The 16,939-nt window shown below is 39.6% G+C and overlaps 1 protein-coding gene across 1 annotated transcript; it reads right to left on the bottom strand.

The window, feature by feature from the left end:
• Window positions 1-8,409: 8,409 nt before the first annotated feature.
• Window positions 8,410-10,347, bottom strand: LOC135945355 (zinc finger protein 433-like). Its single transcript, XM_065492986.1, has 2 exons — window positions 9,947-10,347; window positions 8,410-9,710 (listed from the first exon to the last, which is right to left on the bottom strand). Exons 1-2 carry the CDS (start codon window positions 10,059-10,061, stop codon window positions 8,410-8,412), a joined length of 1,416 nt encoding a protein of 471 aa, XP_065349058.1. The 5' UTR covers window positions 10,062-10,347.
• Between the last annotated feature and the right edge of the window lie 6,592 nt (window positions 10,348-16,939).

The raw sequence follows: 16,939 nt of genomic DNA, 5'->3' as shown, positions 1-16,939 counted from the left end.
TTGGGCAAGGGGAGCGAGCAGGGAAACAGCTTGATATTACCTTTCTAATGTTTATTCGGGTGCTGCTACATGTCGGCTGCTCAGGGCTGCGAGATGGGAGAGAGATGGCTCGACTGCTTGCGCCGCTGGTCCATCTTCGAATCTTGTCTCTTCCGCAGTCTCTCCTCGACTGTTCACTCTCCTCCCCCTCTTGCACCCTGAGCGCCACCACTTCGATACATTCAGTTTTCTGTTACAGTAAAATTGTTCGATAGCTACCGTCAGGGTAAACCTACCCTGACAGTTGTATTTCACCATAGTTATTATCTGGTAAAAAATTCAAGATCTTGTTTTTACTAAAATATTATGGGCATTAACCAGAAATTAATTTAAATGGGTTAAAATCGATAATATTAATTAGGAAACAAGTTGGTTAACATCAACAATATGTTCGTGCTCTTTACCTTAACTTTTGTCTTGATATAGTATGCCAAACATAATTTAACCTTGAAACATGATACATTAAGATGTTGCAGTGATAATTTAAAAATAAGAATAAATCCAAAATAAATGAGCAATCCTAAATCAAATGAATGAGATGAGAAATTTTGTAGTTTGAAACCAGCTAACGTTGAGAAATGTGTGCATCAATCACTGTTCGTGTCTTAATTAAATCTCAAGAAGCTTCATTGCGAGCTACACGCAGCTAGATTCAATTTAGCATATTAGTCACACTCTACGCCGTTCTGAAATTTCTCTGTCTGCTCGCGTGTGACGTGAAATAATCCTCAGAAGGAAATCAAAAGTTCTAATGGTACGTGGGAATCGATCAGAAGAACTCGGAGCTTAAAATTTCGCCCCGAACACAACTGACGCAAAACTTTGTTACCCACTCCGCACAGCAACTTTTGCTCCTTGCTGCGAGGAAAAGCCTCTTGCGATTTGAAATTCAAATTCTGCTGGCTTTGACCAAGCAAAAAGCGTACCTGCAAGTAGTTGGCAAACTGGTGGCAGCGCAAATGTGTGTATGCAACTCACCCACACTCTATGTTTTATGCCATTTCTTGGTGGTTTTCCTCATAAAGTTATGTTGAAGAAATGTGATGTATAGTTGTTGTGAGTTGTAATAAAGGTATCGCTTATCAACTATTCAACAGTTAAAAGTTTATTTGCTAAGATAAGTTATTAAATACAGTTAGTGGCATGTGCATTTCACAATGAGTATCATATCTCTCAGAATACCCATTTGTTCAATTTTGCTCTGGAAAAGCTGAAGTAAAAAATTATTCAAGGTTTTAGTGCTGGCAGTACAAATCATTTTATTCATAGGTATATATAGGTCTTAAAATTTGAAATTGCTCATTTTGACAGCAAAAGTTTCGTGCCAATAAAACATTTTAGTGCTCTCTTAAGCACTCGTATGAATCTAAATATGTTTGCTCCACGCCATTGCTCTTATGAATTTGATGAGCTACGATATATATACATCAGCAGGAAGCGAGTGAAATCAAACTCTCGTACTTCCAAAATCATGACATTAGTTATATAGAGGCTGTAAGGATCTCAATAAAAATTTATTATCAAGGATGAGAAAGTACTGTTTGGAATGCAATATAATTCAGTTACTGCAATACAAAATTCAAAATGCATAAAAGAAAGTTTACCAGCTATATACTATTTTCAAAACGCTTTTATTAAGAGTTATAAATTTATTAAAGCTCTTTTTGTATTCAGCGTCTAGAAACCAATAATAAATTGAAAAGGAGATCAGTGTGGATTAATTAATAATCTAATTAAGTTAATCTCTTTGCGTGTGCCTATATGTAAGTGCAAAACACGTTTTGCGTGCTCTATTTATACTTTGCAACTGCAGTCGTCGCACGATAGATTATTCTGTTTATCCGTTTAGATGTGTTGGCTTCAATGATGAGCAGGGATTTGCTTCAATGAAAATGACATTCTCTGTCTTATTCATGTGAAAATCTAAAAGCATTTTTCCCGACTTTTATAGCTTTTGGAAAAAGTTTGGATCTATAAAAGAAAAACAATGGATTTTTTAAACAATCGAGCTTGTTTTCATTTTGGGAAACCTTTAAATATATTTGGAACAGAACAACGCAACGCACCATACCATAATAAAGTTCTATTTTCCATGATCCAGCAGATAGGTCGGGCGAGCAGCCGACTGGCGAGCTCCAGCGGGCAAAAAGAGTTTATTGTTAGCTGGAATGTGAGGCTATTGAAAATTTCGATGGCATACGTGGTAGAATGCCAAGTGGTTCTGCTAACTAATCTCTTTAGAATTCAATTATGAACCCTCTCAATTAGATTTCGAACGGAAGTTGAGCAGCAGAGGCTGCCATTTCATCATTAGTTATCTATACAGGCATAAATTTTAACTATAATAAATAGCAAAATATTAAGAATTTTTGTTAAGTTAGATGAAAGCAGCTGCCTCCATGTATGGTGGAGCTGCTATTTTTCTGTTCAACTAAACTTCCTGCTCACGCTTAATTTAATTTCAGTGGGAAACCCGATCCCGGGTGCATCTGGCATTTGCTTTCACTATCATATACATACATATACCAAAAATTAAAATGCACGTTTCATTGAATTAATTTCCATTTTTCTGCCCTCAGCAGAATTTTTTTACATGAGAGTTATCAACTGGAGTAGCCCCTTACGATTCGGGAACCATTTGGATCGGAAATATGCCAGGGAGAATAGAAGAATAATTTTCAACGAATTATAGACAGCAAGGATCATTTAGATTTTTATTTGTGTATCAGATCAATTTTAGATGAAAATAGGTCGCTTGTGTAGGTTAAAAAAACTGAAATTTAATAAACGATTTAATGAGTTATACAACTTCTTTGTTGATTTTCATTAAAAAATGAGTGAACACAGCTCTCATTTATTCATCGCTCTTTCATACTCAGTATTGCACGTAAGCTTCCATTCATATGAATTTAGAGCGCTTGAAAAAATCATTTGATTGATATCAATGTGCGCGCATGATGTATCATGCTTTTCAGGAACGATTTCATTTTCCTCTCCTATGGGCACAAGCTGAATATCATAAATATCAATTACGTTCGATAGGTGATTAAACGCGATTAAATTTTGAGTTTTTCCCAAAGTGGTTTTGCTTCCACTACTTCATGATCTGACCTAATTGATTCATTTCACCATTATAGTATGAGCTGAAAAACTTTCTTACTTTTACGAGGAACTTAATAAAAAAATCTGTAAAAAGCGAACCACTTTCCACGGAGCAATTTTATTAATTTGAGTTTGTTCTTGGTTTATGTTTCAATTACAGAACATTGCACAAGTGAAATCAATATTAGCCAAAGGTTAGTTAATATTAAATTTTTAATCTACTTTGGGCGTTCAGGAAAAAATCATTTTATTCGTTTGGGTGGTTTAACAGAAGGGAAGGTGCACACAAAAAGATGGAAATAAACGTATTAAAGTCAAGTTCGATGTTGAATCCTTGAATAAGTAGTTAACTATATTTAAAGCTGTTTTAAGATATGGAAAATGAATTAGGGGGTTTGCTATATTAAAACAATAATAGATTGCGAACCAAGTTTATTTCATATTTTCCTCCTCCCACTGCAAGAAGGACACAGATTGAGAAGATTGTCTTGGTCTGAACCAAAAAATATTAAAGCATCAATAATAGTATATGTTTGATTTTTCTGTCATGAACCCAAAATATACATCGCTCATTCTGTAAATTCAACCAATTATTAAAACATGAAAAGCGTCCAGCGTGTGTGTTTTTCGCGTTTTGGCGTTTATTTTAATTTTTGGGCACACTAAACGGAATGCTGTGCAACGAGAGTAAACAAACAATGAGAGTCACCATAATTGAGGCGAGGTTTTGACAAAAGAAAATCGATTCGCGCGTTTATAATGGTCGCCACATAATACATTCGCCTCTTGCCCTGACTATTTTCACTGCGGATGCGAGGCCGCGTACGTCAACCAAATTTGATGGATCTGTGGCCTTTTCGTTGACGCCCCTGAATCGAGGAAATAATGCGCACAACATCGATCACGGGTGCTGCTGGCGAAAATTGAGAAGAGCTCGTGCTGCTGGAGACTGCGATGTGCGGAGGAATTCATTACCCCACGCTGAAATATTTAGATGTATGTGGTTTGCCGAAAAACCTCAAAACAACATTTACTCGGCCATATTGCCCCGAATAAGTCTTAAATTGATGCAATAAATTGCTCACTAAATGAAATAAAAGCTCATTTAGAAAGTCACAAGGGAGTGTTTCAAACACCCAATTATTGACCAGTGAAAGCTCCAATTATCTGCAAAATATTTCAAATACTCGTAAGTACAATTATTATGGGCAAGTTTATACAACGCAATAGTTTGCACGATTTCCATTTCATTTCGTCAATATCATTATGAGCCTCGAAATGGAAAATTCCACGAGTATAAATGTTAGGTATTCCATGCCATGGATTGGCATCTTCGCGGGAATGCAGCCAGAAAGTTATTTGCACCCTCTGTTTTACCATCATTCCAGCTGTGAATTCGTTCTACGTTGCGTATATAAACGAGATAAAATGCGCCTGTTTTATAAAGTATAATACAGCATTAATATGCATTGAAATGAACGCATAAATTTTATCAGTTTAATTAAATAAAATTATACTTTTACAGATTCTCAATTTTTTACAAGCTCCATTTGTGAGAGTACGAATGAATACTGAATTCAAGGGCCAGTGGAAACTTTGCTGTTTGTTCGCGCAAAAAGGAAAAAAAGCTAAGCAGAAAGACAAAAGAGAGAAGTATTATTCTGTACTGCAGGACAAGGGTCGCTTTTGTCCTGGCCTGGCTTCCGACGCACCCGGAAGACACAGCCATAAGAGTGAACAATAAAAGATGCACAAAATCTCTATTTTTAAGCCACGACCCATTGTATCTTCATTGTTTTGCAAGATTGGAACAAATGTAGAGAGACTAGTCCCGAGTCTCGTGACAATTTACATTGCTCTCAGCTCCCGATTAAATTCTAGCAATCTTGACTCTCCATACAGTATATATAGTTGTATTATTTTTACAATCGAGGAAATGATACATGTCTATACAGACTTCATCGCAGAATTGGCAAACACAATTAGCAGAAACATCTAAATGAAAACGTTTGTCTTTACAAAACAGAAAATTTTTTATGTTAAAGACAACTTTGTGAAATGAAACGAATGATTACATGAAGCTGGAACTAAAAGATGCCAGCTGAGATAATAATAACATTAATGTACAATCTAGTCTTACAAGCAAATATCGCAAAATGATTTTTATAGCGTAATTTATTTGCAGCAATTGTTACAGAATATTACAATCTTTTTATACTCAATTCCTTCTCTTTTACAATTTGCAGAGGCAATTTGCGACTTTTTATGTCCTTTGACTTATGAGGCATTCCTCATAGCAGAAAATGTCAAGTGCAGTGTAAAACGACCGAAGATTTGATCAATTAAAAATTTATTTTCAGTGCTTGCTGTGATAATCTTTTTACTGTTTCTAGTAATAAAACAACATAAATTACACATACATTTTTGGACAGATTTACACATCATGCAAGCTTGTATAATTGCTCCCGGTCACGAAGCTATTTTCCCCATTTAAAACCCTCATGATAAATGATATATACATCTATATTAGGGCGGATATAGTCGTCTGCTCTGCAAACAACCAATTTAACTTATCATAATGGACTGGACCCAAATAAATCTGTGTTGCTAAAATGTAGTATGTCACACATCAAATAAATTAATTGGATTTCTGTCATTGCACAGAGACGCAACCGGCTTGACGTCAATGCCACAACTGTTGCGTTACTCCCACGCCAATAAAATCCCCATGATCTTTATTATTTCAAAAATATATCGCGTCAAGTTTATAATTTCATGTGTCCGAATTTGCAAAAATGCTGTCATATTTTGATCTGAATCTGTGTACAATGAGAAAAATAATGTTCATTTCTGTTTCTCGGTTATTTTAAGATATCAACAAAGCGTTTTTTTATTTCATTATTTTGAGATAGATTGATGCTCCTTCTTGCCTGTGTCTCTCAGCATTGACCGACGATGCTTTTGTACGGACAGTGTCTCTCCGCCATCTCCTGGTAGAGCGAAGAAACAGGTCTAACTCAAGCGGGATGTTACACTCTGATAGATCAGCTCATTAATATCAATAAAGGGCTATATAATATTTTAATTACATAATACCGTTTGAATTAAAACAAACAATTATTGCTGTTGAAAATTTGGTAATGGCATTAGCTTTCAACTCCAGGCTAAAATATTTTTGTTTGCTGAATACAGATTTTAAGAAAAACGAGGAAAAGCAAATTTAATCGTTGTAATTTTCACCCATGCTGATAGTTTTAGATCAGCAGTAAATGTTTTAAAGAATATACCTGTTTTAAAATTAAGGAAAGTGTCTGTAATAGCTCAGTCTGCGCACGCTAGATGGCAATCCCGATTCCGGCTTCATCAATGTGCGGGGGTGTCCGTGGTGTGGAGCGTTTCAATCAGCAACCAGCATCCCGTTTCTCTACTCTCCTATAATTTTTTGTCTTTCCATGTGTGAAATAATTATTTAATTTTAAGGCTGAACCTATTGAAATTCATGCGGAAAAGTTTTAAAAGCAAATCAGCACATTTTAAAATTGAAAAGTATAAATATGCAGTGTTGTGGTCTCTCTGTTATTTTTATATTTGATTTTTTCGTAATGTACTTGATAGGTGCACACAAGAAAACATATCGCTGAATTGGCTGCACTTCAATTAAAAAAACAAATAAGTGTTCACGGATTTCCCGATTCTTCACAATCTAATTTTGATTTATGAGTTACGGAACAAGAAATTATAAATACACGTTCATTAATTTACAGAGCTCTCTTATTTTTGATTCGATTTGCGAGTAATTCTCTGCTTTACTTACGACTTATTGATACTTGTTGAGATTCTGTGTGATGAATCGGTGAAGTCCGCATTTTGCTTTTCAGCGATGCCCGCGCCTTCTGCTACACTCCGCGACATCTAGTTCGAGGTGTCTCTCAATACTGACTATTTTGCTTTCTGATCCACATCTACCTCTTTCGAATAGCCGCAGTAACGCCTCCAACCTCCAACCTCCAACTATTATGCTTTCTGACAATGAGCCCCTCGGTCAAAAGACGCTTATACCCTCACAGTATGTTTGTCGTCTATTCAAGGCTGCAAAACAAATATTAAAGGGTCTAAAATTCCTACTGCTTTAATTTTAGCTTGTCAGGTGGTTCCATTTTTCATAGAAGCGGTGCTATTGTGTTTAAAATTTTGACCGCGCGGCCTATGAAAGACATTTCGTCCCTGAGGATATGACTTATTTGTGCAGGTTCCATTGTTATCCATTTTTGTACGCTGAGGGATTACTTAATGTGGAATGTGAAATATTCTTGGAAATAGAGCGTTTGGAAAATTCCACTGCTGGTATAAAGTAAGGGATTCACACAAATAATGTTTACAGATTGTTTGGACTCCAGATATTTTAAAAGGAAGGTGTGCGTAGTCCGAAAAATATAATCACATTGACAATAACTATTAAACAGTGATGGCAAACGCGACACAATGTTGTTAGATTTGTTACAAACTTGTCACTGATGTTGGTCATTCCCGTAATGGTTATTAAATAAACACAAATAGTTAGTAGAACCCTGACGTGGCTGGTGTCTATAACTGTTAAATTCTTTTCGTATTTCTCGTGCAGCCTCCCTTGAGGTGTTAACGAGCCAGTAATTGAAGAGTGTGTGTGGGGGGGGGGGAGTAACTGCTAGGGCTTCTACACAGAAGAAATCAAATTTCACTGAACCAATTAATAAATAGCCCGCGGACCATTTTCCATACTCCTCAGACTGGAAGTTCGGGCACATGTTCGTTCGTTCTCTCGCGGAGGCAGCCGGGTGGCTTCAAACCTCGCTGCGGCAATAAATTGTCTTACTTTAAATTTATTTTTAAATGGCTGTAGACAAAACCGAAACGAAATTCCTGTCAAACCACGCAGGAAAAAAGACGCCCACGTATTATGTTTTCTTGAAAAAGACGAGGGAATACGTGTTTCAAATAGTGAGTTTAGTTTATTGGTTTAATATATATAGAGGTAGATATCATTCAGCTAGGGTCATAAAAATTTATACCATCTGTTTGTTAAAAATATATTCTTTTTAATTAATTTGTTTTTTATTTAGAAAGGCAGTTTGAAAATTATTGATAAATCAACTCGATATAAAATCAGGCGTATATAAAATTAAACAGATTATTTTGGTTAAATCAGATTAAAAAATGCAAACTAGAATGTATACAAAATTTTATTTATATAAGGTTTGATTATATCATAAGCTAATTAGAGTACATCAATTATAAGCTATCGCTTTCTCTTTTGATCCTGGCTGCAAAACTATCCTCATCGTCTGAGTCATCAAGCGTGATATACTCAACCGGCTCCTTTTTGACAACCCTATTCTTAACGAAATCGGCTGTGAGAGCTTTCATCTTCTGGTTCTCCTGGGTCAAGTCGTTGATAAGCTGGGCCTGAGCGATTTGGTTCGCGTGGCGGCGATGCTCGTGCGACTGCAGTTTGCTTTCCGTGTGGCAAACCTTGGTGCAGAAGGTGCAGGGAAACTTCAAACTCGGCGATTGGGTGGGAGAGCAGCCGAGGACGTGCATCCCCAAGCGGGTGGCGTCCTCGAAGCCACTGTAGCACAGGGGGCATATGAGCATCGCCGCCGGAGCTGCGCCACGCTCGAAGCGACAGCAGTCGAGGTGATTCGCCAGCATCTTGCTGCACGCCTGCACGAAGCCGCACCTTGGACAATTGGTGGGACGCGAGTGGTTGCGCAGCATCTCTTCGGACGGGCAGAGTGTCTCGCAGTGGACGCATTTCCATTGAGTGGACAATGCTGGCTCTTGAAATTCGGCCGGTGATGGCTCTTGAAATTCGGCCGGTGATGGCTCTTCCGTTGCCTTATTTTGTTTTTCTGGGCTGCAACTCTTCATATGAGCTTGGCACACACCGCGACAAACGAATAACTGATAGCATGAAGGGCATTTTCGGTACCGAGCCATTTTAAGGTGATTTTCACTCGAAAAAAACATCATTGAACAAAACTTGCATTTTTCCCATTGCTTCTTACTCTTACACTTATGTTTCTTTACTTGATGTTCTGAGTTGAAAACAATTTTGCATTTCGTGCACTTTTTTTCTCGACTCCGCTTGACGATAGCCTTATGAGTTAAAGCGACATGTAAGTTCAAACCCCTGGCGCTATTGAACAAATTGTTACACTGCTTGCACTCATACTTTTGGGCACTCAAAATGTCAGTGAAGCTCTTCCCCTCGACTATTTCCGAGCATCCAGCATCGTTGTCGTGTTCTTGAACAAATTTCTTAGAGTCGCAGTTGGTTGAATTCCTATGTAACATTAGTTTTGACCAGCAGTTAAATTGCTTTTTGCATTGCTTGCATCGGTAGTTTCTCATATGATGCATAAAAGTCCTCAATTTATCCTGACTGAACCGTTTCAGGCAGAACTGGCATTTGTAGCGCCCTTCGGGGTCCAAGCAATTTCCAAGTTCCGTAAGTTGGGCAGGTAATGAAGATCTCATTTGGTGTTTTGAGCCGCTGTTTGGTGTTGCACTGTCATCGCAAACAGAGGATTCTGGAAATACAAAATGACAATGCACACTATAATTATGCTTATCTTTTGCCCATGGAACTTGTGAAAAATTGAACCTGTTAGTTGAAATCTTAAATTCAAAGAGCTGCCAACCCATTTTGTTAAAGTTTTGAGATTAATTAGTTTCTTTTACTCTTTTAAGTCTTAAATCCTTTTTTGTTAGAATTTTGCCGCTGTAGATATATATGATTCCAGAAAAATGAAACATTATTACTGACCCTGTAAAAGGGATGGGCCTGACTTCTCATTTCCATGGAAAGTCAAAGAAAGATCCATCTTGACTTTGCAGCGTTCATTTAAACCAGATCTGAAATCAAATAGAAAATAGTACATAAATATTTTTAATATTTTTACAATTATAGATAAATAGCATTATGAAAACATTTTTGACTTGTACTCAGCAATTTCCCGAGGCTATGAGCCCTAATTTTCTTACACCACACTGCGCAAAATCGCTCTAATCATATGCATTTTATTTTGATTTAACTAATTTTACGGTTTAATGTTGTGAAGTTGATCAGTAACCACACCTTAATTTAAGTTGATTTAAAAGTGTTGATATCACATTCAAACATACAAGTCAACTAATGTGAAAGTGGCATCTATTGTGGCGCCTTCTCGCCACTACTGTCCTAGTCTTGATTCCTGATCTTGAACCCTAAATAAAAGACGGTTCCTACAAAATAAGCATTTCTGTCACGGCTCCTCGACCCCACAAGTGGTGATCTGCCTTCGTGACCCGCGAGTGGTCAGCAGCCCGCGCGAGAAAGTCGAAGAACAAAAATAAACGGAAATTTTGAGATGCCAGCCGAGCCTCAAATATTTACTAAGATATGTCAAATATACGAGACTCCAATTTCAGCAGAAAATGAATTCCTGCGATTGTTAAGAAGAACAAACAGTGGTAAACTTTGAGTTGTTGTAGTCTAGTGACAGTTTATTCTCGAAATACGTGGTTGAATTGCTAAACTCTTTAACAAGTATTTATGATTGATTCTAAGTCAAAATCTTTTAACAAATTCCCAGATGTCGGTATTTGAGTTTAATATGTAAAAAGCAATTGTATGTGATCGTCGCCTGCACATGCTGTGCATGCCGCGAGAATAATTTCCGTTCGACAACCAGTCAACAATTAATGATTGCCCTATGGCGTTCCAAGTACGGAACCCGTCCGAGAGTCAGATGTCGTCCATTTGGATATCTCAAGTAACTAACTCAGACTCAAGACGACCGCGATGAAGTTCTGAAACTCCCGGAGATGCCGAGGGCTGAGCGCGCGGTCCAAAAGCAGGCCCCCCAGTCCCATCTTTACAACGAGTAACGTTCCGACTCAAGAGTCCAACGCCGGTGGTTGCTCACTTCCCTTCCTACAGTTGTAGTCTGTGCAGACGACTGGTTGCCAGATACACTATCCTTTATTTGCAAACCAAAGTTTGCATTGGCTCACTAGTCTGGGCTCACTTCGGCTATGTCCTCCTGGACAAAGTCTTAGAAACTTGTTTTCCAGAAGTGTCGCCCTTTCTAACATGCTTTTTTCCTATTTGTAAACTGACCTCTGATAACATGAATGTACTGACAAATTGTGAAAAATAAACAGCTATAAAGAATTGACCACCGTCTGGACGCATCGACCACTAAAATCTTTCACCGAACGATTGTTTTTAATTTTCATAAGACTCCATCTTAAAAAGGGGGAGTAGTGTGGCGCCTTATTCTCACCACTACTGTCCTAGTCTTGATTCCTGATCTTGAACTCTAAATAAAAGACGATTTCAACAACAGACGCATTTCTGTCACGGCTCGTTGACCCCACACTATTATGCATCCCGGTCCTCGGACAGGGATAAAAAGAGCAAAAAAAAAGCTGCAAGAGTGCACGACCATAAGAACGGTTTCCTCGTGCGGACGTCGCAGAGATCGGCTGTCTGAGGTACCACAAGTACTCTAACGATAAGGTGCTGCCGCTACTTCTGCGGTGGTCTCGGCGTTTCGGCGGGACATGAAACCCCTCGTTGCTCGTTGGCTCCGCGCTTAGCCTCTGTAGTCCATACTACTCCCAAATCCTCCTGCGACTCGAGACTTGTCTCTGCCTGAGAACTAGCGCTAAATAAAATACTCAATGCCTTCCTTAATTTCATCTACGGGTAAAGTGTCATCCAGACCAAGGGAATGAAATAAAACTGACTTCTAAATGATCGTTTCAGCATAGTACACAGCAAGGGTGGTATGACGATCGCTTGGGAAACCAAGGGTGCGGGAGAGAGAGAGAGAGAGAGAGAGAGAGAGAGAGAGAGAGAGAGAGAGAGAGAGAGAGAGAGAGATTAGACACTCGGACCAGTTCGTTCGCCACTTCTTTATGCTCCACTTAACCCCAGCAAAAATATTCCCCGAATCTCTCCCGCTGACCCCTCTCTCACTTCCGAGCAATCACCACGCCTAACTCAGCACCATTTTTCAGATTTTCAATGCATCATAATTATAACACTCTCCATATGCTGACGCTGACACCAAATGCGCGTTCTTCGCCTTACGCTGAGTCGGCGTCTCTCTCTGAGTCCCACCGACGCGCCCCACGCTCGTTGCTCCCTAGTTTCGCCTCGGGTGTTATTTGAGCACGCACTAAACGAATCCAATGCTTCTCGCGCGTTGCACATAAATCCTGTTGACGGCACACATTTTTGTATCTCGCTTCGCTTGAGACCTCACTTAAACGCTTGACTTTTTAACATTCAAATTATAATATTACTTCACAACTGACTAAATTTCTTCACATCTCATTGGTTCACAATCACACGTAAAATCAGAAAATGACACGAATTTTTTTCATTATATTTCAATCATAAAATTTTACGTGTGAACCAACATTCAAAACTCAGATAAATTATAACAGCTGGCCTAAACGAGACAAAAAGAGCTTTGCTATGTGCATCTGAAAATAGAAAACACGGGACAACACTTAAGCCTAGTGCATTGCATACCGGCAATTTTCTTTTAAGGAGCGTGTAAGAATGTATGCAAAAGAGCCAAACCAAATGGGCTTTTCTGTTTTGACTTCTATACACTAAACGTTAAGTAGCCAATCCCAAATCCCGATAATTTATACCGACAGCAAGTTTACTTGCTCTCAATTTAAAAAAAATTGTCACGCTTAAACATAACACACAGGCGCAATTTCGTGCTGAGACTTATCTGAACTGAGAGAAATATTGAGGAAATTTTAAAAAAAGCTTGAGACGATCCACAAGCTCGGTCCAAGCGAAATTGCCAGGGGTAAACCCTCCTGTGGAAGCGAGAAGATGGCTCGCGATAGTTTCTCTGCGGAGGAGCTGCAGGAGAGCCAACGAGTGGGAAACCCAGCGCCCAGCTCCGCGCAAGCCTATAATACTAACGGTGAGTTGCTGAATTTCTCTCGTGTTTGCCAGCCCTTCCAGATAACCCCAGTTTTAACTAAAAACTTGTGTGTGTGTCTCGCTCACCAAGACCCGAGTGAGGCAACACTCGTGTCAAAATTAATTATTTCCAAGACAGTAAAAATAAATTGATGAATAACAAAAATTTAACTAACGTTTCAATGATCTCGTGAAGCGTAAAAAAATATTAAACAACAATAACACCCACTGATTATACCTTCTAGTAAATTTGTAAGAGATGTATAATATCAACAAAATAATAAATAAAAATTTACCCTACCAGTTAACTGCGTTAGAATGAACGCGCCGAGTACGGCGGTGTTTTTATGCCCTAAATGGTCAGCAAATGATCAAACCGCGATACCAAAAACTGAAAACTAGCATTATTTCAACTCTATAAAACACCTGATAATAATTGACCATATATGATTCACATTATACAGATAAAGGAATTATGTATAAATAGTAATTGTTCATGAATTTCCCGATTCTTTTATTTCTTATTTCGGTTTGCGAGTAATTCACTGCTTTGTACTTACGGTTCATTGAGAATTGCTGAGGTGCTTTGTGATGAATCGGTGCCCGCGCCTTCTGCTACTATTCGTGACATCTAGTTCGAGGTGTCTCTCAATACTGGCCCTTGTGCTTGCTGATCCACATCTGCCAGTTTGGAATGGCCGCAGTAACGCCTCCAACCTCCAACTAGGCTGCTTTCTGACAATGAGCCCCCCGGTCCAAAGATAATTCTTGTACCCTCACAGTATGTGTCTTCTATTCAAGGCTGCAAAACAAATATAAAGCGTGTAAAATTCCCACTGCTTTAATTTCAGCGTGTCAGGCGGTTCCATTTTTTTTAGAAGCAGTGCAATTGTGTTTGCGTGCATTGTTGAGCGCTAGGCCTCTATGAAAGAGATCCTGCATGTATGCGCGACAACTAACACAAACTTTCTATTTGGGGATGAACTAGCTCCATGTGGGGCCTTACCTCACAATTAACTTCTGCCGAATACCGCATTCTTGCGCCCATGAAAAAAATTCAATCATGCCGTTGGGTCGCATTGCTAAGGCATTATTGGAGAGCAATGTGAGATTGTATTTGAGCAGTTGGGGGATCTAATACTGTTAAGTGAATTGAAATACTCAAATAGCTCAACGCGCTGGGAGGCGCACCGGCGCCGACTCCCTACTTTCCAGTGGCTTTAGGGATATCAGGGATATGTAAATAATGTCTGGCCTTTCAATTAAAGACATCGGTGAGAAGGCGAAAAGATTGCCACATTGGGCCCAAGCTCCTCTGCGGCCACTCGAGCCCCATGTTATTCGCTCAGCAGTGTAATTGGGGGAGCTTCTAACCCACGGGATGTGCTGAGCAGAGGTTAAAAAACCCCCATTTTTCTAGTTATTCCAAACAACTTGGAAGAAAATGAACTCTCACGTATTGATTATTTTACAAGGAAAATAAAAGGGGTTTTAGCCTATTTTGCTAATGATAAATCGATTTTCTACTCTAATGATTATTCCAAAAATACTTGGCATCACTTGAAGTAACTTGGTTACTAGCCAGTTGTGCATTAGAAAGCAGAGGCTAAGCCATGCATTCGCATCTGCTGCTGCCGAATTTTAAATACTCTGGAGCGCTGCTCATTCACTTAAAAATTGGGAAGTATACGCCGTTTAGTTTTCGGTCAAGACTATTCATCGAAAGAATAATTTTTTTGCTTACAATTAGCTCGCATTATGCTTTGGACTTATTTCGAAAATTTAGTGCCCAAACCGCTGGATTTAAAGTAGTAGAGGATTTAGTTGAGTTTGGCTCAACAGCTGCATTTACCTGCACTGTGAGACGGTGGTTCTCTCCGGTGTGTTCCCACGCTGCTGCAACTTCCATGTGGCTCCTAGCTTGGTGGTGGATGATCTCTACTTCGCCCAATTTCTTAACTAACCACCCAGAAACATAAGCCCTTTCTGCCTTGAACTCGAATTTTCCAAAGGGCCCTACTAATCGTGGAATCGGGAAAAGGCAAACAATTAAACACACGACATAAAACTGACCTATAAAATTCCTTCTTGTAAATTACGGCCGTGGATGCAGGTAGCTCGAAGGAAAAGATAGAATACTAATCCCGTTCCCCTTCCCCTCTCGCACGATGTATGTCCTCGCTTCGTAACCCTGAAAATCCAATTCATCAACTGTCTCGTGCACTGCATGCCACTTGCACCGCACAGCTCCACTCCTAAAACTCGACTCCCCTAAACGGCCTAAACCAACTCAAGCCCCGAATTCCTCCGCGTACCCTTATTTATCCTCTCCCCCTTCTCCGAATGACACCACCACGCTTATAACAAAGCTACCTCATTGCATTAGTGTTTCACAACACATACGTTTCTTAACACAATTGAAATGTGCCAACCACCAAAAGCGTTATTCTGCTGATAGTCCTTTTTATTCCATGCTAAATCCGCTGTTTTCTTCAGCAGCAGGCGCTCGTCGCATCACTAGCCGCCTAGGGCGCACAGTCATTAATTTCAGTACAATATTTCTCTTCTATCCGCGCGCACAGCAATTCCCACACAATGTTTATGTTTCATTTCTCTGATGTTTCTGCTCGCTACGCATTGACATCATCATAACACGCATAAAAATATTAACCGAACATTCAAAATTGATGTGGCGAAGTAAACTTTTGCTTTGGCATTCCGGTTGAAGTAATTTATGTAGCCTTGTATTCATATATTATACATTATACTCTGCATGATTTTTTAGTGTCGTTTTGTTTTAGCGTCGCGGTCGGCAACGGTTGGCTTTATCTCTTTTTTGACCCAGCCCGACTTATTCGACATATTATTTAATGTTTAGCCAGGCGCCTTAAACACATTATTATTGCCAATAATTTGAATGACCAATTCTGCGTCGGAATTAATATTGACTTAAAAGTAAATAAAAAATGCTTCCATTTACATATATCGGAGACCTGTAAACCTCTAACAAAATAAAAAGGTTGTCCCTTCTGTTCTGCCAGAAATAGCATAAACTGAAAAACTTGACCTGGTTGACTGTAGAATTTAACCCCCGCCGCGTTCCTCAAAATATGGCTATTAATTTAATAATATATTATAACATCAACCGAGTTCAGGCAGCACACCAGAAAAGTTTTAGCATTAACTTGGCCCGCGGTTTCGGCTGTAACAAGTGTCACAGTTGCTCAACAAAAAGCGACTTCGATCGTGTTGGCTCTCCCCAAGATTAATTAAGCTGTCACTCGCACGACACCTCCTACACTTTGTTTGGTGCGGCAACGGCGGCACTCTTGAAAGGACACTCTTGAAAATTGTTTAAGCGTCTCTCCCCGGGCGGTGATGCATCTGCTGCGCTGTGTGCTGCTGCTCAAGTGCACCGGCAGCTTGCTAGTCGTGGGCCTGCGGATCGGCCAATTCAGCGAGTGCAGGGTGCAGACGCGCGTCCTGATTGCCACCTTCTTCGCGTGCTGCAACTGGCCCTACGTGCATCGCATTTATTTTGATCTGCTGAGGTCTCGCAACGGATTTCTGCCCAGGCACCTGGTCAGCTGGCTCACAAAGGTGCTGTACCAGGTGATGGTGCCACTGCTGTTGCACTTCGTCGTCAGGTCGACACCCAGGGTGGCCGCTCTCCTCAACCAGCTAGCCGAGCTGCGACGGAAGCTCCAGTCGCCAGAAAACTCGGACCGGAATTTCATCTTCGCGGCCAGCGTTTACTTCGCCGTGCTCGTCTGGACGGAGACTTACACCTACTGGGGCGAATTTTCCTTGATAATTTCGTAC

Source organism: Cloeon dipterum, chromosome X, assembly GCF_949628265.1.
Source record: "Cloeon dipterum chromosome X, ieCloDipt1.1, whole genome shotgun sequence".
Classification (NCBI taxonomy): Eukaryota; Metazoa; Arthropoda; class Insecta; order Ephemeroptera; family Baetidae; genus Cloeon; species Cloeon dipterum.
The sequence above is the reverse complement of the archived record's forward strand: the minus strand, read 5'-3'. Positions and strand labels throughout refer to the sequence as shown.